The 19989-nt window shown below is 50.4% G+C and overlaps 5 protein-coding genes across 6 annotated transcripts; 2 read left to right on the plus strand and 3 right to left on the minus strand.

The window, feature by feature from the left end:
• Nucleotides 1-250: 250 nt before the first annotated feature.
• Nucleotides 251-1684, plus strand: LOC105703528 (ZZ-type zinc finger-containing protein 3). Its single transcript, XM_012431986.2, has 4 exons — nucleotides 251-859; nucleotides 985-1141; nucleotides 1204-1445; nucleotides 1523-1684. Exons 1-4 carry the CDS (start codon nucleotides 470-472, stop codon nucleotides 1652-1654), a joined length of 921 nt encoding a protein of 306 aa, XP_012287409.1. The 5' UTR covers nucleotides 251-469; the 3' UTR covers nucleotides 1655-1684.
• Nucleotides 1672-3731, minus strand: LOC105703527 (queuine tRNA-ribosyltransferase accessory subunit 2). 2 transcript variants are annotated; one of them, XM_023431967.1, is made up of 7 exons: nucleotides 3592-3731; nucleotides 3383-3529; nucleotides 2840-3304; nucleotides 2554-2762; nucleotides 2332-2457; nucleotides 2142-2258; nucleotides 1672-1886 (listed from the first exon to the last, which is right to left on the minus strand). In XM_023431967.1, exons 1-7 carry the CDS (start codon nucleotides 3706-3708, stop codon nucleotides 1697-1699), a joined length of 1371 nt encoding a protein of 456 aa, XP_023287735.1. In that variant the 5' UTR covers nucleotides 3709-3731; the 3' UTR covers nucleotides 1672-1696. The 2 variants fall into 2 exon arrangements, with proteins under 2 accessions (XP_023287735.1, XP_023287734.1); XM_023431966.1 differs by having other exon boundaries at nucleotides 2554-2777.
• Nucleotides 3732-4089: 358 nt separating this feature from the next.
• On the plus strand, nucleotides 4090-5452 carry LOC105703529 (negative elongation factor E). The gene is made up of 3 exons (XM_012431987.2): nucleotides 4090-4215; nucleotides 4390-4883; nucleotides 5015-5452. Exons 1-3 carry the CDS (start codon nucleotides 4135-4137, stop codon nucleotides 5256-5258), a joined length of 819 nt encoding a protein of 272 aa, XP_012287410.1. The 5' UTR covers nucleotides 4090-4134; the 3' UTR covers nucleotides 5259-5452.
• Nucleotides 5453-5637: 185 nt separating this feature from the next.
• On the minus strand, nucleotides 5638-12622 carry LOC105703525. The gene is made up of 3 exons (XM_012431982.2): nucleotides 12296-12622; nucleotides 10990-11353; nucleotides 5638-10843 (listed from the first exon to the last, which is right to left on the minus strand). Exons 1-3 carry the CDS (start codon nucleotides 12487-12489, stop codon nucleotides 6242-6244), a joined length of 5160 nt encoding a protein of 1719 aa, XP_012287405.1. The 5' UTR covers nucleotides 12490-12622; the 3' UTR covers nucleotides 5638-6241.
• A 1313-nt stretch (nucleotides 12623-13935) lies between these two features.
• LOC105703478 (protein SCAI) lies at nucleotides 13936-18077 on the minus strand. The gene is made up of 4 exons (XM_012431899.2): nucleotides 17710-18077; nucleotides 16361-17208; nucleotides 15247-15660; nucleotides 13936-14791 (listed from the first exon to the last, which is right to left on the minus strand). Exons 1-4 carry the CDS (start codon nucleotides 17901-17903, stop codon nucleotides 14547-14549), a joined length of 1701 nt encoding a protein of 566 aa, XP_012287322.1. The 5' UTR covers nucleotides 17904-18077; the 3' UTR covers nucleotides 13936-14546.
• Nucleotides 18078-19989: the final 1912 nt, after the last annotated feature.

The following is a 19989-nucleotide window of genomic DNA, read 5'->3' on the forward strand; positions in this document are numbered from 1 at the left end:
AGAGAAGAGGAGCGAATAAACTCATGTCAGATGACAATGCGAGAAATGAAAACTTTCACCAAAGATACGGAATAGGACCCCTGGAGGCGCAGCTTACTAAATATATAATAATTAGTAAAAAAGAGAGATTCTAAATCATTTCTGAACTATCAGCGCCTCTAGCGGTCAGTTTTTAATCTGCAGCAAGATGCCTTAATAACACGTCTACCCCATCTACTAGAGTTACTTAACCTATTCACAAAACCATGCTTGCGTTTCTTGCCACGTGTTTTTAAATGTAAAAAACAGTCATTAAACATGTTCCTTTTCCCCATAATTAGTTAAATATTACAACTAATTAGATACTCCTCGAAATAATAAGTTTGGACATGTATAGGTTATATTAATAATACGGATATAAATAAATTCATAGTGTAATAACTGAACTATAGTAACATTAGAAATAGATGTAAAGAGTAATGAAAGAACTATGAATATAAAAGAGGAAAAACTGACCGACGAAGAAGATGGAGAATTTTATTTCGAGTCGGATCATTTAGCACTGAAAGGAAACAAGGATTATTGTTCCCTTTTAAAAACTATAGTTATATTACAATCTCAAAGAACACAAGCAATTCATGACTTAGACAAGCTTCTAGCATGTCAAGCTAAGGCGATACAGGATCCAATTTCATTTGTGGCACAACTGCAAAGCGGAGACCTTCCAGAGTTTCCGGGACCACAACAGGTTCCGGAGATCCCTTACATCGATTGGTCACAATACAATGTCAATTTACCGAACAATCCGTTACGTCCACAGACACGACACGGTCAAATTCTTCCTCAAGTGCAGATGAAGTCAGAACAGGACGATGGAAAGGTATATTATAGTAGAAGAATAATTTTCGATAAGAATAGTGCCGTATAAATTGTGTTCACTATTTTTCTATGTCAATCTCTAGTTCTAACTACCGATGGCGGTTTCATTTAATTTTTATCTTTCAGATTTTAGTAAGAGGTCGTGCTTTCGATCAAAGTAAACCGGAAACGTTTAACCAGTTGTGGACAGCAGAAGAGCAGAGACGATTAGAGGAACTTTTAATAGAGTATCCACCGGAAGAAGTGGAAATGCGTCGGTGGACCAAGATAGCCAATGCATTGGGTAAGACCATTTAATGCATGTACAAGTTAAATTTAATCCTTTCCTAATTCGATCCTTTATAGGAAATCGTACACCGAAGCAAGTATCTAGCCGAGTACAAAAATACTTTATCAAATTGTTACGTGCTGGTCTACCAATCCCTGGGAGAGGTCCGAAGATGAAATTGGATGCTAAGAAGAGTGTAAGCCATCGACATCAACGCAATAATTATTTACTATTTAAACGGTCGACCTTCTTCCCTCACAACGATCTATCATTTGCCATTGGTGAAAATGCTAAAAAGCACTCAAACACAGAGGAATCGGTTTGTACATTGATCTTAAATGTAGGACATAAGAGAACTTAAGAGAATATATGAAATAACTTAATTCTGAACTCAAGGAGGATGACTTTGGGAATGTAAAAATGGAGGATGGTGCGGAACTCCTACGTAGAGTGAAGTCTGAAACTAAAGAGGAATCTTCTTCGTCGTATCAACACTTTGGATACAAGGTAAAGTTTGAACCAAATTAAACGTACGATAAGAACTAACAAAGAAAAGACCTATGTAGATAGCTAGTAGAAGTTTGATAAAGCAATCAAACGATTTCCATGCATTTGCAGTGCATTTCTTGTGGAGAAGAACCGCTGAAGGGCACACGATGGAGATGCACAGAATGTCCTGAAGGAGTTGACTTGTGTGCCGACTGTGCAATTGTTCAAATGGAAGCTGAAAATCCAGTACATCCTCCGACCCACAAGTTGACTGCAATTTGTGCCCAACAGGTCACGAAAAATTACGATACGGACTACTTTCCACATAGTTTCAACGGTTCATCGTACAATTATCTAGATCCAAATTTTCTACCGGAATAGTGTACCACGTTTTCTATTGCTACAATAAATACGTAAAATATGTACCCAAAACTTATACTCTAATCAGTAAATCCACGTATTAATTATTAAAAAAGTGCACCCATAATAGAAAATTAATTTTCTAAAGGAACTATGTAGAGTTTACTTTTCAGGATTTGGTAGAAAACGTGAACGTATCTTCTCCTGGAATTCCGTGAATGTACCCTGCTTTAAGTGATCTCTAATAGCTTCGAAAAATCGAAGGTACTGATGTAGGTTATGTCTGTAAAAAAAAATTAATAGTGATGTTATTAAATATGCGTTAAAATATTTCTAGAGATTCAGATTATACGTACATCATCAAAAGCACCATGCAGAGCAGCTCTTTGGTGTGGCAAAGGTGGTTGATGTAAGCCCGTGAGTGATTCCGACAAGTTAAGCACTCACAGGAATTGCAAATAGGTGAAAAGTCATCTGCATATCTGTTTATATATATGATATTATTATCATAGTACTTGTTTATAGATAACGATAATGCTCATGTGTAGATATTTTAGAAGCAAGCAGAAATTAATTACCGTTTTTCTGCGACAGATATTGTATGTTTCGAAATGCCATTACTAATATGGTGATGGTCGCACATAAAAATCAATGCCTGAAACGACTCCGTCATTAAGTACGGGTACGATGAGTCAAACACGTCTACTCCTAACTCGATTAAATCTAGTACAGTCGTTGGATTCCAACTTCCCATTGATACTCGAAGCTTGTCCGAGGGTAACCTGTCCTGCAATAAGATAGCCTGTCCTGTAACTTAATTGTAATTATTTCAATGTATGCATATGTTGATTATTTAATACTTACAATGGTATATTGGATCACGTCTTTAACTTCTTTTATCATAATGTTTTGTACATCAGGTCCATTATTATGTAAGCCATCTATTATAAATCCCGTTAAAGGTTTATTCTCTAAATGTTTTATGGATGCCTCGCGAGCGTTTAAATTATATCCACCCTCAACTGCTCCTAATATAGACTTTGATTTTAATACTTCGGAAGAATTATGCCTCTGTAAACATTGCTCCAGAAACATTTTACTTCGCTCCACTGCTTTTGATATTCTTTTTGAGCTACTGGTGGAATTTGTATCGCCGTCGCAAAGTGCCACGTATAAATCAGGCTTATAAGCCTCAACGATATCCATATACTTATCCGGTGTTAAAGTATACCTTCCACTTTTTGACCAAATGGAAACAGAATTCTTTATCTGCCCACCACTTTGTGTTGTATATGCAGGATCTTGAATCGAAAGGAATGTGGAATACTCCTGTAAAGAAACGATTAAAAATCATGTAATCAAATTATTTGAAATAATTGACTTCTTTCTCATGCTCATATAACATACCTTTAATCCAACAAACTCGCTGAAGGAATTGACTTGTTTCACGCTTTCACTCATGATTATTGTTGTCGGTAATGATATGGATAGCAAATGTTGGTCAGTTGTTACTTTCTTCAAGACATCTTTTGTTAAATGTGGAATACTGCCTCTCTAAAACAATTTGTTTTGCATTAGAATGTCAGAAATGTTAGAATAACGATATAATGTATTACCTTTGTATAAAGCAATAGTAGCGGAGTTTGTAGATTTACATTGGGACTTCGATCTAAACTCATTAAAGTCCCTAGACGTGCTTTGCAGTGTATCGCTGATTCAGGTAAAAACTTCATCCTTTTTCAAGTTTAATTTCACTTAGAAAAATCAGATGAAAACACAACAATTATATTCTACTCGATACCCATCTTCACCTATGAGAGTATCGCCCATTCCTACAAACTCTGGAAATTAAACATTTCCATTTAAGACGAATATGTAGATGAAATAATTATTCTAAATGAAGAAAAAGGGCTAATACTGATAATAGCATTTCTTTGCAGAATGCTTCTACATAAAACAAAAATGAGACATTAATAACCTCAACGATGGATAGATTTATATCATGGAACGTGTACACGTGATTTACCACGATTTACTAAATCCGGACCCGATAAATCCCGGATACAGGTGCATGATTTTTGTTTACAAATGGCCGAATAGAACTGTTTTACGAGCTCAATACATAATTATTAATAATAAGATATTATTGCGTGAACAAAATGGTGTATTTGCATTTTCCGTCGAATCTGACCGAAGAGGAGTTAATGTTGCAAGCGAAATACAATAAATTGAAGCGAAAGGTAAATCATCGTCGATGTGAATCTGGATGTAGAGGTTATGTTGATGTTTATTATTCTCGTATAGAGCTGTTAATTAGAGGTAACATCTCATTACGGCCAGCGCAGTTAGTTCCAGATATATTCCTTAAATATTCACGGTAATAACTAATTCAGTATAATTTTATTTTGTATTAGAAAAAAGCACTGCAAGACCTGAAGACACCAAAGCTGGAACCAGAACGTATACCACAAGCTCCTAAAAGACCAACAGAAGCGAGAGACGCTCGGGAGATTGCAAAGAAATTAATAAAGTCTGGAGTTATAACTGCGCCAAAAACGCCGAAGCGTCCTGAACAGTCGTTCAAGAGACCCAGAGGTCTCGAGAGGAAGTTGAACAGTACGGAGAAGACGGTGTGTTCTTATCAACCTTTTTCGGCAACACAGCCAGAAGAAGAGGATATCGAAACTTCTAGGCCAAGAGTTAAGGATTTGTACGACAGTTTTGTAAGCGCCGAAGATCCAGAAAACAGAGGAACGACCGATAAACCTGCAGTGGAGAAAGTAGAAATAAAGCCCCGTATTGGAAATACAATATTTGTTTGCGGGTATAAAATATCCGAGGACTTCTTGAAGAAGCACTTTCAAACGTTTGGAGCTATCGTTAATATCTCAATGGAGAGCGAAAAGAAGTGAGTGAAACCTGATTTCCTTGTAAATACGTTTACCAATCGAAGTTTAAGGCTAAGTCTTGTTGGATGTAGTGAATTTACAGTTAGCTTTATATTAAGGAATATCGATGATTTAATATTTATAATTTCAGTCGTGGCTTTATAACATTCGATAAATCTGAAGCGGCCGAAAGAGCGATCAGTGAGATGGATGGGAGTATGGTCTCTTCGAAACAATTGGAGGTTTCGTTAGCTCGAAGACAGCCAGTTATCGATCCAATAAACGATGTTACGTCCAGTGCAGTGTGGTCTACGATAGCAGCCAGCTACTCCCAGAAAAGTGCTCATAAAGATCGACGAGAACTAAAAGTTTACGAAGAGGATTTATTTGAATGAATGTTGGCACAGGTGATCTAAGTTTTTCAATCTATCCGCAAGAGTTAACCATTTGGCGTCGACTGAGCTAAAAAGTATATTTATAATTGAGAGTTTGTTAAATATGTTAACGATTAAGATTTATTTAAGAGCGAATCGACCGAAATGTAATATACTCATAGTGGAAATAAATTCCATCCTTTATATTAATTAAATCGATCTTTCTTGGACGTAGTACACTAAACAACCGACATATATGTGTCCAATAAACTGCCAAAACTAACTTGTCAACGATCCAGCTGCAAAGAATGGCAGCGATGCCAACTGAATGTCTTCGATCTCATCGTCACCAGAGCCAACTCCACTGAAACGCAACTTGCAACAAGAATAACCATGAAGGTATTGTAAAATATATCTTTATTGTTGCATTCGTATTTTCACTCTTGCTTTTTGTACATTTCGCATTACGCGGCGACATTGGTGAATAAATAATAGGATTCGGATTATGCATATCCGCGAAGAGCGGGATAATCTCAATACGATCGTCAGGATCGCGTATCGACGGATTCAAAGAACGCAAGGTGATTGATTTGCACTAATTCATACGTTTATTAAAATGTAATCTTCAACAAATCTATCCTTTTCCCTTTTTTCTTCTTTAACGATCGAACCGTCCTCTCAACAACGACCTTAGAAACGTGAACACGTTCGTTATATAAAATGATATTACAACGAATCTATGGCTGAGGGTGGAAACGAAGGGTACAGGCGAAGAGTAGGATGCAAATAAATAATTATCTAGGCAATTTGTCGGGGTAAAGGAGGTCTAGGCGTTGAAAGAAGACGTTGGAGCACCATCATCGGACCGCCTAACTCCTGCTGATTGCTGAGCATTTACGAGATACATCTGAAATATATGGAGGTTTCAGCGACTTATTTCAGAAGATAGAAATAGTCCTAGGAGCGATGTAGTAAATAAATCCAGAATAATCCCAGGGGACAATCTACTGCGGGGGGTTGAAGTAGTCCCAGTGATGATGATGCGTGACGGTACGCGGGCTACCGAAGCAGACGATAAGAAGTCCAGCAACGAGGAGCAACAAAGCGCACAAAGCCAGCTCGACCTCCCTGATCTTCTCCCTGGACTCTTCGGAGCTCATCCTGGTGCTGACGTATCCAACAAAGTGCCGCATGGCCCTGGTCCCGGCGAGTCGCAGGGCCCTCAGGAGTTGCTGGGTCGTGTCGACGATGTCCGGCTCCGGCTCGATCCTCGAGGATCGCGCCTCTCCGCCGAACACCGTCGGCGAGGCCAAGGAGAAGAACTGCGCCGGGATCTGGGAGGAAGGAAACGCTATGAACTGTGTGGTTTGTCCAGGAACCGAGGGCACCGGCGACTGAGAGTCCTCCCGGGTGTCTCTGCCGATCTCCTCGACGGCTTCCTGGGAGTACGAGATGACGGCACGTTGAGGCTGTGCCTCGGAGCGGACGACCTGGCTAGGGACCGTGTCGGTTCTGTCCGGAGTCACGGAGATGACCGGGGGCATAGACTTGACGGGGGAAGCTGTCTGGCGAACCGGTGCGTTTCTGCTGGGCGACGACGACCTGGACCTGGACGTCGACCTGGCGCGTCTGGTTCGCTGCTGTTCGACGTCCGAGTCGGCAATGGCTTCTGTGATTTTTGGGTCATCAGGGGAAATGGTCTTTGGCTCGTCTGGGGATGTTTCAGCGGTGTACGCGACCTCGACCTGGGGTTTTGGTTCCGAAGCAGGTTGCCGCAGATCCTCTGTTGAAGCACGGGCATCCGGAGGCAACCGGGACCTTATCTCTTGCTGCTTGTCTTCTAGGACTCTCAGGGTCTCCTTCTCGTGGTCACCGTCGCTCAAATGAGCGTCCTGCAGGGACGATATCAATCCGTCCACATTTTGCCCCACGGATGATCGTTCGATAGTCGGCCTGGGTGATTCCGTTGTAGCTCTCGAGGTAAGGACGGCTTCGAAGGGCGCCGGCCTAACTTGCTGCTGGGCAGCTGCAACGGCCTCCAAGTGGCTCCTGATGGCGATCAGCTCCCGTAGGAGAGAAGGGTGCAGGCTCGTGTCTACACTTAGGGGAGTTGCCACCTCGGAGGCGGATATCACGGTAGTGTCTAGCTCCGACGCTGAGATCTTCTGGGCATCCAGCTGAGAGACGCTCAGTCTGTCCACTCGAAGGTCTCCGACTTCCAGGCTGGTGACTCTCAGGGAATCCTCCACTCCCGCCGAAGGAGTTGGCGCACGCTCCTGAGTTCTCTCCGTCTCGGTCGGTACGCGTCGTTCTTGCGCAGCACTCTCGATCGGCGTGTCTTCGGGGACGTCTGGAGATGGAGAACGCTCTTCGCGTCTCAGGTCGGATAAAATAGGGAAAGCAGGTATGGACGCAGCAGCGGAGAGCTGGCTAGGGCTAGGGATGCGCTCCATCGAGACAAGGATCTGTGACCCCGTCCTGGACGGAGCCACCACCAGCTTCGCTTGGGTGATCTCCTCCTCGATCACAAGGTCATCGGGAAGAGGATCGGTTTGCGTAGAAGCCACGACTTCCGTAGCCACAGTTCCACGCAAGGCATCCGCGGATCTGTCCCTGGGACGGTCCATGGAGTCTCTTCGGACCCTCGGAGGCCTCGGAGGAGCTGGAAGCGGACGGCCTTGCATTCTGCTCAGGACCTCGCCGCTTCTCAAGTCCTTCAGCTCGCTCTCGTCGGAGTCCAGCTCCACGTAGGGCGTGGAGCCGCGGAACTCCATCGCGGAACTCGTCCTGGAGGGCCCTAGGGTGCTGTAAGCTCTGATCGGTCTGGTGGGTGCGGACTGTCTGGGCGTCGTCGAGAACTTGTTCCGCTTTCTTCTAGGGGGAGGCGGTCTGGGAGGCTTCTCCCGTTTATCGATGGTCGCGTACCCTGGAAGATCCCTGGAGACCGTATCCTCCCGTGGGAAGTCTTCGTCGTAACCGAACTCCGGCAACGACTCGGCACCCCGCGACGTCCGGTCGTCGTCCAGCGCGGCCAGCGACGTCGCTCTCGACCTGGAAAGCCTCTTCGGGGCGACGGGTGCTGGCTCTATGTAGTCCTGCTCGAGTCTCTTCAAGGCCTCTCTGTTCAGGACCGCCGAGGAGCCTCGATCTACATTCAAGGAAGCCAAGGATGTGGTCCTGGACCGTGACATCCTCTTCGGGGGCACTGGTGCAGGCTCTATGTAGTCGTGCTCGAGTCTCTTCAGGGTATCCCTGTTGAATATCGAAGACTGGCCCCGATCTATGGTCAACGAGGCCAGTGATGTCCTCGACCGGGATATCCTCTTTGGAGGGACTGGTCTAGATTCCGCATAGTCTCTGTCCAGCCTCCGCAGTGCGTCCTGGACCGTCGACTGGCTGCGCTCGAAGTTCAAGATCGCCAACGACGTCGCTCTAGACCTGGACATTCTTTTCGGTGGTATGGGGGTCGGTCTTCTGTTAATCTGCATGGTTTCAATTCCAGATGGGCCGCGGTCGACGTTCAAGGCCGCTAACGATGTCGCCCTCGATCTAGAAATCCTCTTCGGAGGAACTGGTGCTGGTCCCGTGTAACCTCCATCCATCTTCGAGAAGATCTGCCGGTCCCGAGCCGATGACGACTCGCGGTCCACGCGGTCCAGGGCTGCCAAGGACGTTGTCCTGGAACGAGATATCCTCTTCGGAGGTCTTGGGGTCGTTTCCATGTACTCGTGCACCAGTTCCTGGGGTAGGTCTTGCCTGGACTCTTTGCGGAAAGCCATATCTTCTGCCGCACCGCCATCACCGGCTTCCGTCCATTCCCTGTGTCCATTGCAGACGGTGCCGGTCCTCCGCGTCGCCTTCTTATCGACCTCCAGTTCGTCCCTCCCTCGTTTCCGGCGACGAGGAGCTATAGGGGGAGTCGAGCAGACAACGTCCTCCTGGTGAATCGAGTCCAGGTGAGATCGGCTACGAATGGACGACCTGGACTTCTTCCGCGTGGGTTTAACCACCACGATGTCATCCAACGGCTCCGTGGAGGGTTCATCCGCGTAAGTGAGCTCAGCTTGGTACAGAATGTGGTGCCTAGATGAAGCGTTTAAATCCTTTTCAGGATAGGGTGTGTCGTAATCGTGTTCCTCGATGCTTTCTCGGACACTGCGGTGGATGGACTCCATGGAGTCGTCCTTCCGCTTCCTCGTTGACCTCCTACTGGGTCTCTGAGGTGGAACCGACGAAAGACCAATGTCATCGTCAGCTAATGCGTTCCCGGTCGACCTGAACGCCTCCCGGATCTCCTTCGCCAGGGACCTACCTACGATCATGTCGTCTTGGCTGATGCCGCGCGCCCTGAGGAAGAACTCATCGGAATCGAGTTCCTCGATGACTCCTCGTCTCCTGCGATCGCAGGAGCTGCCGCTGGACTGCTGTTGCTCCCTATCGGAGGGCATGGATTCTTCCTGCTCCTCTTCCGCCGGCTCCTCTTCTTCCTCCTCCTCGGTCTTCACCGAGGTCGCGCTCTTGCTCTTCTCTCTGGGGTCCACGGGCAAGAAAGACGGTTCGTACAGCTTCTCGTGTTTGGAGACTCCGTTTTGGTGCTGAAAGGCGTCTTCCTTCTGCAGGTCATCGAGGTCCCCTTCGCGCCACTTCGTAGTGACCTCCACCACGTCTACGCCGTCCTCGGACTCGCGCAGGTACACGGCATGAGCCACCTGGTCGCCGTAGAGCCTGGGGTCGATCTTACCCCGGTCGAAGGAGTCCTCGAGCTTGAAGGACCTGTGTCTAGCTTCGTCGGAGTCTTCCTCGTACTCGTCGTAGCCCTGGGTGTCCTCTTTGTCCTCTCTGGACTCCTCCCAGGGCACGCGGTCTGGCTCATCCAGGGAGTCCTGCAACCTCAACGCGACCCTGGGCTCCTCCATGGAGGGCCGTCGCCAGGGTTTCGCCCTCTCGACCACGGTTCCTGGTTCGTCGTCCATGAAGTTCATGTCGTCGAAGCCCTGCGCCCAGCGCGCACTCAGCGGCACCGTCTTCCTCGCCCTGGGGAAGGTGGAGACCTCCGCTGACTGGGCCCGGGACTCCTTCGGGGACGAGGTCGTGTACTCGGTGCGCTTCTTCTTCTTGTCGAAGATCCGAGGGTACGTGCTGAAGTCGAAGATGTTCCTCTTGGACCCGGAGCTGGACCCTGTGGAGCGCTGCGAGCGCTGCTGGTCCTTCGGCTTCCGCGACCTGCTCAATCCTGGCAGGTGGATGTTGGGCTTCTTGATGCTGAAGCGGGACTTATCCGGGAAGCTGAACCGCGGCCTCTCTGGCAGGTGGAACTTGGATCTGTCCGGCAGGTTGAAGCGGGGTCGGTCCGGCAGGGAAAATCGAGGACGTTCCGGCAGGGAGGATCGCAGCCTCTCCATTCGCGTGCGCTTCTCCGTCCTTGGCTTCTCGGGCTTTGGACTCTTCGTCTTCTCGGGCTTCTGTCGTTCGCTCGGGCTGATGAAGGACGGACGCTGGATGCCTTTCAGCCGGGAACGCAGCTTCCCGGCCTGGCTCCGCAGGCGTTGAGGCAGACCCCGGGCTCCTCGTCGAAGGGGAAGCTCCTCCAGAGCCAACGAGTCTACCTGGAATCCACGTCAAACTGGTTATCATCCGTTAATGGTTAATTGTTAATCTTTGCTGCGACCCCGTAATTTGGGTCGCTATTGTCGGATCGGCAAAGAATTTGTTATAAACAAAAGGCAGGTTACACGCGACCAGAAGACATTACCTGGCTGGTGTTAACTTCTCCATCGGTTCTAGACTCGGTGCCCGGGGTCGCCGCGTCGAGGAACCGCTCCTCGAGTCTGTCCTGAAGCTGTTGGGCAGTTTCCTGTTCCTCGGAGGTGTCGACCGCTTCGCCGAGCTCTCTGCCTTCCATCGCGTTGTCCTCGATCTGACCATCCAGTGGAAGGACCACATCTCCGTCGAGGAGCAGCGTCGGTAAGTATTGTCCACGTCCGTCGAAGCTCTCGTCGCTGTCCGCGACGTGGGTCACGTCCGTGTCGGTGATCTTGACCACCGGGGCGATTTGGTGGCCAGGAGTCCGCGACGACGGCGAGGACGGTCTTGCGATCGGCTCGTACTCATGATCGCTGAGATAGGAAGTCATCTTTACTCTCTAGTCTAGGGACTTTTTACATCCAGCGGATATTCGGGAGGGTATTCGGTGGTAGCTGTGCCGAGAGTCTTGGTTCAGAGCTGTTCCTTTGAAATGCGCTTTCGATACCGACTCGTTTCGCAAGATAATGACGTAATGGAGTTTCATTCGGATTGTTTATATTAATTGTCCGTTACATAATTCTTGGTCTATTTCTTCGACCGAAAATCCCCATTAATCAGTTCCGCGGGACCTGGGAGACGATCCGCTAGGAGCGGAGGGACCGAGCGACTGGACTGTGGAGAACCAGGAGCTTCTCGGGGATCTATCTATAGCCACCCGGGATGAACCTTTAAATATAGCCGCGTTCCGCGCTGAAGCGAAGTTAAACCCGATACTCCTAAGCTCGTAGATCGGCCCAGGAGGAATCTCCCCCAAAAAGAATGAGAAAATCCGGCGAATAGACCAAAACGAGGTGGTGGACCCGGCGGGGAAGCGTTAGGTCAGACAAGGGTCAGACTAAAAAATGAGGATGCAGAGTTGGCTCGGAAGCATGCAGTCCAGACTCGGGTCGGACCAAATCGGGTTCATGCCCTGTGGTCTGCGAGAGTACGGCTTGGTTCTAATAGGATCATGAAAAGTTTACGACTTGGCACGCTGTTCGTCAAGCTTGGATCAGGTCAGACCGATCGTAGTGGTCTAGCGTCTTCAGGGAATTGGTGTATGCAGAGTGGCGAGGAAGCGTGTTCGACCTGACCTGGGTCAGGTCAAATCCATATATGCAGAGTTGGCACGAAAGCGGGTGTCGTCATACCCGGGTTTCAGGGCGTTCCTTTATTTACGCAGTGCCGACGTGCAAGCATTCACCCAGACACGAAATAACCACCCCAGGGTGGACGCGGAACCGCTGGGGGTGGCCGGTCTCGTGCCTACTCACCAGGGTACGATGACCACGTGCGACACCTGCGGCGGCGGCGTCTGCATGGCGGCCCTCGAGGACGGCCTGCCCACCAGGACTCGCCGTTCCGGCAGGAGCGAGTCGCTCTGGTAGTACTGGCAAGCACACCGCACCTCGCGTCCGAGGCTGGAGGTGGAGGATGCACGGGACGTGCGTGGCTTTTCCCGGTCCATCCCCACTCCCGCCCTCGGGGCTCCTCTTCCTTCTTCCTAGACTGCCACCTCCACCCCGGCGACCGCCTCCTCCTCGGAGAGGAGACCCCGAGCTCCCTGCCGTCCTCGACGTCGCCGCGTCGGGATCTGGCCGACCTGGCCGCGACTTCCACGAGACGTCGAGCCGTTACAAGCGCGATATTCTTAGACCGCTTTCCTATATTCCGTTACGGGTGGAGCTTTCTCGGCGGACTGAAGAGGGCCGTCGTCGCGCGAGTCTCCCCAGATAGAAATTCATGATCATCGCTTAATGAGGATAATCGATTAACAAATAATTTCCAGGAAGCATACTCGAGTCATGCGCCAGTTATGCCATGACCGACATTTATGTACTGAAAATTTATGGAAAATTTTGCATCACTGCTCTATCTGGGTCTTCTCCTCGGTTTTAGAGCGACGCATTGTTTCGACTCTCGATTATGTAGACCAGCACGCCGCCATGTTGAAAACATAGAGCTTATGTTGGGCTCTTCCATCGTCATACATATAAAATGAAAATATTTATAATACTTCTCTCCAAACTGGGTGCAAATAATAATGTCAATCATTAGCACGTGATTACGGAGAACGGCACTATTGTTAGAGATACAGGAGGAATTAGGCGGAATCATTTCCAGAGAGACCGGGGCCCTCCTCAATTGCGTTTAGCGAAACGATTAAACGATTCAAGATGGCGGCGCCGCGCGTTGCGTAACCCGTTGAGGCTGGTCGTGTCGAAGATCGACGACCAGAAAGAAACGAGGCGGTCGTGGTCGGTTAACTCGTAACTTTCTCGAGGGAAGGTTGCCGCCGACCGCCTTATTCGAACGCTCCGCCGGATTTTATTTATAAATAAAACGCGAGTCCCGAGCGGAGGTGACGCCACGAGGGAGCGCTAATGGCGGCGGCGCGTGGGTGGAAGACGCGCGGAATTGGGAGCGACGAAAAATTTAGATCGCGCTTCCTCGAGAGTGGATTCTGAAATTAAACCGACTTCTCTCCGGGAAACTGATCCGACCACTGACCCGAGTGTGGTCGGAAACGCTTCCCCCGAGGTGCTTGGCAAGCGGTGACATAACCTCAACCAATGTCTGGCGAGAATCGTAAACTCGGAGCGAAAAGACATTTTTTTCTTCGAAAGGCTTAATTGAAAATCTCCTGAGTTTCAAGACCTTCGTTAGGATCGAAGTTTAACCATGATTCGATGCACCCAGTTTGCAGAGAAAGTTTTAGGAATGTTTTCACATTTTATATATAGAATGATTCATAATCGCGTGCTGACGTTTCAGTTGAAAAGATCATCGGCAGGGAAAAGAGCGAGCAAATCGGAAAACTTGACAAAGTGTGCCGAACTTGCATATCCCCGGCACTAGGAGAGATCCCCAAGCGGGCCATTTCAGCCCCGCAAATAACCACGTCCTTTTTCCGTAATAAAAATTTAATAATAATCCCGATAATAGTATTTTATATCCGGCCACTAATCTCGAGTGGCGAAGCAAAAGCTCGCCGCAAGGCGTCGCTTCTCGGCGCTCGTGTCTGTCTCGAGTGGCGCCGCCACGCGGAGGCGTCTCTGAAGGGCGTGCACGCCTTCCCCGCGATAAAAATGTAATAACGACCCGGACGATATCACGATTAGTTCCCCGTCGATTATTTAAGCAAAAGCCCGCCGTCTCGGGACATAACCTCCAACTATGGCGCCCCCTCCCGTGATAAAAATTTAATAATGATCCCGGTAATAGCGCTTCGCGGTTCCACCTTCACTCTTAATTAGTTAAGCAGAAGCTCGCAGGGGGACGCCGCTGTCCCGGGGATTTCCCCGGAGTCGCGGCAGTCCGAACAGTCCGAGCACCGTGGAGCCACCAGGTCGCGCAATGCAGGAATTTTAGCGTAAGGTGGGTTTGCCCTTAGACGCAGGCGCGCCTCTAATGAGGCCTCGGCGTTACGGGCTTATTGTAATTGTAGTTGCAGTAATTGTAATCCTCGCGGTAGGGGTTCGACAGGTGGGTCGCGTCGGGCACCGTACCGGAATGGTGCCGGGGTCAGGCGAGCTCGTTGCTCTCGGGGAAGTGGTCGCGCGCGTCGATGCACTCGGCTAAATCGAGAACGAGATGATGTAGATTAGGGTGCTCGAGCACCTCCTCTTCTGGGAGGGCTGGGTGGCACCGGGGGCGCTGCTGGCGCCCTCGGAACGAGCGGTGCAGGTGCAGCACCACGTCGCAGAACACGTAGCGCACCAGCAGCAGTCGCAGGAAGTCGTCCCCGAAGAACTGCAGTATACTGGTCTCTACGGAAAGATGTCGACATTAATTAAAAGTATTAATATCAATTATTCCGAGGACGCGCGAACCCTACCTAGCCTTTACCGCAAGTTTGGTACCTCGTATCTATTAATATTAACACTATCGGTCAGGGTTGATCGGCTGCCATATGTCGCCCTTTGCAGTGGACGTCACCGGAGCGAAAGGGTTAACGACGAGACCCTTTCGGATCATCGGTACATAAGACATATCGGCGTGAACCAGCTGAACTTCCCCCACGGATTGAAATGGCAACCCTTCACCCGTAACAGATGAAAAAAGGACACCACAACCCGCAGAAAGATGTTGAAAAAAAAACTAAGCAATCAAGGGATACCGATGGGTGACTAGGATGCGGCCTTGGGGTCCAGAAAGCTTCATAAGGGTTGATCCAGGTCGGGGCTCCGCGTTTCCTTGCCAGCGGGTGTCGGGGGATTCTTACCGCATCTGGATCGGATAACGAGCCGGCTGGCCTCGATGAGGAATCGTTCGACGTAGCTCTGGCAACGGTCCCAATGGTGCACGGCGAGGCTGCCGACGTCACATATAAGGCAAAAGGCGGCGAGGGGTGCGTGGAGGAAGAGGGTGAACAAGCTGCCGCCGTGGCGGAGGTCCCTCAGGGTAGGCGGCGTGTCCTGGGGCGACATCAGGACCATCAACGGCTGCCCGAAGTACCGCGGTATCTGCTGGAACACGAAGCTGTTGTTCGAGTCGACCACCACGAACAGCGGCTTCCTGGTGAAGGGATAGAGGTCCCCAGGGTAGAGGCAGTGCGGCTCCTTCCCTCCCATCGGCCTCTTCCCGTGATCCGGGTCCCTCTTGCTGCTCGTCGAAACGCCGCCCCGGTCGTAGCCCACTGTCGGAGAGGACGACTTTAGTGGGCTTGGGCATGCACACTTTTCGGGACAGGCGAGGATTGGGCTCCTTTTTGGGCACGGGCGGACATGGGACAGCTTCACCGACGGTACGATGTACTTCGCTTTGCTCTACTATTTTTACGGGGTCACCAGTGGTGGCCAAGAGTGTTCTCGCGAATTGCCAGATTTGTGGCGAGTCTCCATGCAGGAGGGAATTTATTTTTAAGCTCGTGCCAAAGTAGCACCAAAAGTGGGACGAGCGCGGATCTGCGCGGCGCTGGATGCGCGGAAAACGCGGAAGCATACGTGTGCTGGGCCCACGTGTACGAGCTGGATTTATCGCCCTGCACATTACCCTACTATTTTCGAGTTCGGACCTCCGGGGAAAGGGAGGAAATCGAGATCTTACGCGTGCACGTGTATACACCCTCGTGCGGCCAGCCAACTCCGAGAAGGGATGTGTCGGTAAATTATAATTAATGGCCGGAATTTTTCGGGCTCTTGGCAAGGCGACGATGGCGGACGTTTGCGTCCTAAAATGGTCAAATATCGAGTTATGCCGCGATTTAAGCTTTCTATTCTGAATATCTCCGCCGCGGAGACAAGAATCCCGTGATTTGACCGATTGTACAGGAGTGAATTCCGTCTAGTTCCAAATCCTCCCGGTGCAGGGGGTGGAGTCAAAAGGGTAACACTCACTCTCCTCGGGGTGCTTGACGTTGGAGAAGCATCCATCGGCCGAGAGGTAGAGGAGGAGGGCGCCATTGGCGGGCAGTTCCTTGAAGCCGCTGGCCAGGAACACCTGGACCTGGCTGTAGGTGGGCTTGTAGAGGAGGTACTTGTGAGGGTTGTCCCTCCGGGGGGCGCCGTTCTCGGCGGGATAGGGCCCGGGCCTAAAGGGCATCCTGCCCGCGGGCGAGGCGTCGTGGAGGTGGCCGGGATCGTCCCTGGGCTCCCTCTCTAGGGTCTGTAGCATCCTAAACATATCCATGGACAACTCACTGAACTTAACCTGGTCGGCGCAGTTGCCGACGATCAGGATCTCTTGAAGAGACAGGCACATGGGTGGCGTACGTTCGACAGGTGGGGAGGTCTGGGGTCCGAGTCTATGGGTCAACACAACCGGGTTGGATTCCGAGTGCAGCACCCCTACCGCGGCCTCCGCCTTGACGAACGCCTTGATTTCGTCCAGGACGAGGTTCCACTCGACCTGATCCTCCGGCTCGTACGTACTCGCGTAGTCGGCGATCTGGGCGTCCAGCTCCTGCACGAGCTCGCGCACCAGCTTCATCCGATTCAGCAAGAGGCAGACCACGATGAAGCGCGCGTAGTACCTCAGCTTCTTCACCATCAGGTCGCTTCGGTCTTCCTTGGCTGCCCTACTGTAGTACGCCCGGCCCCGGATGGCCGCGTAGAAGGAGTACGCCTCGTGGAGGTAGCTGGTCTCGCTGGTCCTTAGGTAGTAGTGGTAGTATAGCTGGCCTATCTTGCTCGCGATCTCGCCGATTTGCCACCTCTTCAGACCGTACTTCGTGTCCAGGATCATTCTGTCGAAGAGAGGTTCCTGGTTATTTCGCAACGTTCCCTCCTTAGGACGGTTATATACGAGCGGGGAGATGTTCCTGGCGCGAAACATCTCCCCGCTGATTTTAGCCCCGGTGGACTTTAAAGGATTCCAGACGCACAAAATCAGCCACATCAAATACACCAAACATCAACGGTGAACCTTGGTTCGAAATGAATCCCAGCCCCCTAGTCGTCTTTCGGTCCCAGGACGTCAGGATCCCTCATCGTCGCGTTCCCGCACCAACGTCCACATAACCGAACACCTAGAGAACCCCACATCGGGCAGAGTTCAGGGAGCGTCGAACACCCGGAGCCAACACCAGCCACACCAACAGGGTCCGAAGATCCAACCCAAAGGCAGGGATCCGCGTTTACGGGCTGAACACAACAACACCGGTGGTCCCTATCCGGGGTTTGGGGTGTGGGCAGACACTTGGAATCGGGACTCCCAGACAGGGATCAGCTCTCGGAGGATGACTCACCTGTGCTGCTGCTGGAACTTCCATAGCTTCGTGTAGATGTCGAACGTCCGCCCGAAGTACGCTTGCCACTGCTTGTGGCCGTACTGAGGTAGGTCCCTGAGTCCGTTGAACAGCTGCTTGCTCTTCTCCAGGAGGTGGCAAAACTCGACGACGACCTTCCGCTCGTGATCGTCCATGCCAGCCATCATGACCATCTTTTCCGAGGGTGTTAAGGGTAGGCGGCCGCCCCAGTCGCGGTGGCCCCGCGTGATGGCGCCCACCGACGACTCTTCGTCGTCGACCCCCTGCCCCCGGCCGCCAATCAATACGGCGCCGCTCTCCCCCGCATTGGGGGGCGCCGCGTAGCGTCGCGACGCCGAGGCCTCCGCTTCTCCACCGACTGCTATCCCAGCTGGTAAGTCTGGCCAATCGATACGTCGAACTCCTCGATACTAACATGTGGTTCTTTACCCCCTGAGCTTATCCACATGGGGTTGTTATCACCTGCCACTCTCTCTTCTCTTTTTTTATCAGCACAAGGAACTCGGATCCGCAGTTGGGGATACGTGCGCTCAGGTGGCGGTTGTTTAAACATCGGATCATTTGATCCTTAGGCACGTGAGTCAAAAATGAAACTTCACTGGCAACTTCCTTAGGACTTCCACGATCACGTGCGGAGGTTTCCATCGATCCGGTGCATCCAATTTGGAGGAAAATGTTATAAATATTTTCATGTCTTGTATGTATGTCAACCCTATCTGCATCACCTCGTCCTTTAAATCCCCATCCAGAGGATTAACCCCGAAATGACTATGGGGATGTAATTAAAATTTCGGAGCATCCCTATCAAGGCTCGATCCACCCCCTGGTTAGGTATCCCGGTTTAGTTTCGCCAGGTCGCAAGTTGTGCCACTCGGCAGCCGTCGGCGGCGAAGATTAATTAACCAGATACGGCAGCTGGTAGCGAGACCCTCTTCTGGGAGTCCGGTAGGACCTGGCCTACCCCTGTTAACGCTTAAGGCGAAGTGAAACCCCCCTCTTGGATTTTCCCATAATTTTGGGCTACGTTAGGGAGAGTCCCACTTTACTGTGGTGGGCCCCCAACAAGGCCCGATATTTCGCGGCTGGTCGTCCTTAGAACAGGAGTTGGAGGTTGTATCGACTGTCGCCTCATCTACAAGTCAATCAGGCTCGCGTGCCTGGTGCTCATGAAGCCAGCTGTAGCTGGATTGCCCGGCCACATCACCTTCTCCTAGGTATGCAAGTATAATGATGTACCGAACTGTGCGGTGCATATATGAATGCTTATGGAAATCTGGCACGCTCGTTTCCTAGAGCAGATAGAGCCGGATAAGAGATACGGAGGCACCATCGAGTTCGGTATCGGCGGGGATGTGTTGGGGCAGGCTATCTGGGGGCATTACTGGGGGATTTTAGCACCCTAGGAGGGGCTGGAGTTCCGGTCTTGGGAGGTGATGCTGGGGGATAGACGCCCCGGATCTCTCGGCAGATCTGACTAATTACCTCGGGGCTGGAAGACAACCGAAAGGAGTTACTAACTAGGCACTGATTACTGGGGATGGTCTACATCGCGCTTTAAAAAAATCCCATCTCGGATTACAAGAAATAGATCAACCTGGACTATAAAAATTGGTTGATCAGGGGATCTCGAGGTATTGCGCTTTAACCTAGGGGAGTCTTCTGCACGCGAGGGGCGGCAATGGTTATCGTCTCGTGGCTGTTGGGAGTTTGTATCGCGAGCTGGTTAAGACTTATTAGCTATCCATCGCCCTGCCCAGCTAGAAGGAACGAGCCTGGAAAGATGGAGGCGAAGATGGGGATCCCGGGCGGTCGTGTGAAAATGTTTAATGGTCAGCCTTACGCAGACCTAGGTGACTCAGCTCGACTTGCCAATGGGGTTCTAACTTCGCTCGAATTTACCGGCAGCCTAGTCGATCCGCTGCTCGACCGGTCTTGGGGATCGCGATCGGATCAGCGATCATATCGGCTCGTTAACTGATATTAATAGCAGGGCGCGGTGGGCGTATGCACCCTCCGGCCTCGGGGGCTTTTCCACCGGCTTTGTCCTAATTGTAACAAATTAAATCACGCGATGCCAATCGTTCCCTTGGGCGATCTGCCCGATATGGACTGGTGTCGGGAGGGTGCCGGGACCACCAGCAGCACGAAGGTTACTAACGTGCTGGTTCCTGGTGGAGGTCTCTATGGGGTCCATTTAGGGAAATCTTCAATTTTAATGCAGAGCGTAGTGGTTGGGGACGAAGCAATTTTTACAGCCAA

This window comes from Orussus abietinus, unplaced genomic scaffold, assembly GCF_000612105.2.
Source record: "Orussus abietinus isolate OABI.00-Male unplaced genomic scaffold, Oabi_2.0 scaffold78, whole genome shotgun sequence".
Taxonomy (NCBI): Eukaryota; Metazoa; Arthropoda; class Insecta; order Hymenoptera; family Orussidae; genus Orussus; species Orussus abietinus.

Coding starts and splice junctions, on each gene's coding strand:
- LOC105703478 (XM_012431899.2), bottom strand. CDS start 17,903: ATGGTCATGATGGCTGGCATGGACGATCACGAGCGGAAGGTCGTCGTC. Junction 17,209..17,709: donor AAGTTCCAGCAGCAGCACAG/GTGAGTCATCCT, acceptor TCTCTTCGACAG/AATGATCCTGGACACGAAGT. Junction 15,661..16,360: donor CGTCAAGCACCCCGAGGAGA/GTGAGTGTTACC, acceptor CCTCTCCGACAG/TGGGCTACGACCGGGGCGGC.
- LOC105703527 (XM_023431966.1), bottom strand. CDS start 3,708: ATGAAGTTTTTACCTGAATCAGCGATACACTGCAAAGCACGTCTAGGG. Junction 3,530..3,591: donor TACTATTGCTTTATACAAAG/GTAATACATTAT, acceptor AAATTGTTTTAG/AGAGGCAGTATTCCACATTT. Junction 2,259..2,331: donor TGCATGGTGCTTTTGATGAT/GTACGTATAATC, acceptor TTTTTTTTACAG/ACATAACCTACATCAGTACC.
- LOC105703525 (XM_012431982.2), bottom strand. CDS start 12,489: ATGGACCGGGAAAAGCCACGCACGTCCCGTGCATCCTCCACCTCCAGC. Junction 11,354..12,295: donor CACGTGGTCATCGTACCCTG/GTGAGTAGGCAC, acceptor TTCCTATCTCAG/CGATCATGAGTACGAGCCGA. Junction 10,844..10,989: donor GAGAAGTTAACACCAGCCAG/GTAATGTCTTCT, acceptor CGTGGATTCCAG/GTAGACTCGTTGGCTCTGGA.
- LOC105703528 (XM_012431986.2), top strand. CDS start 470: ATGAATATAAAAGAGGAAAAACTGACCGACGAAGAAGATGGAGAATTT. Junction 860..984: donor CAGAACAGGACGATGGAAAG/GTATATTATAGT, acceptor TTTATCTTTCAG/ATTTTAGTAAGAGGTCGTGC. Junction 1,446..1,522: donor ACTCAAACACAGAGGAATCG/GTTTGTACATTG, acceptor TCTGAACTCAAG/GAGGATGACTTTGGGAATGT.
- LOC105703529 (XM_012431987.2), top strand. CDS start 4,135: ATGGTGTATTTGCATTTTCCGTCGAATCTGACCGAAGAGGAGTTAATG. Junction 4,216..4,389: donor ACAATAAATTGAAGCGAAAG/GTAAATCATCGT, acceptor ATTTTGTATTAG/AAAAAAGCACTGCAAGACCT. Junction 4,884..5,014: donor TCAATGGAGAGCGAAAAGAA/GTGAGTGAAACC, acceptor TTATAATTTCAG/TCGTGGCTTTATAACATTCG.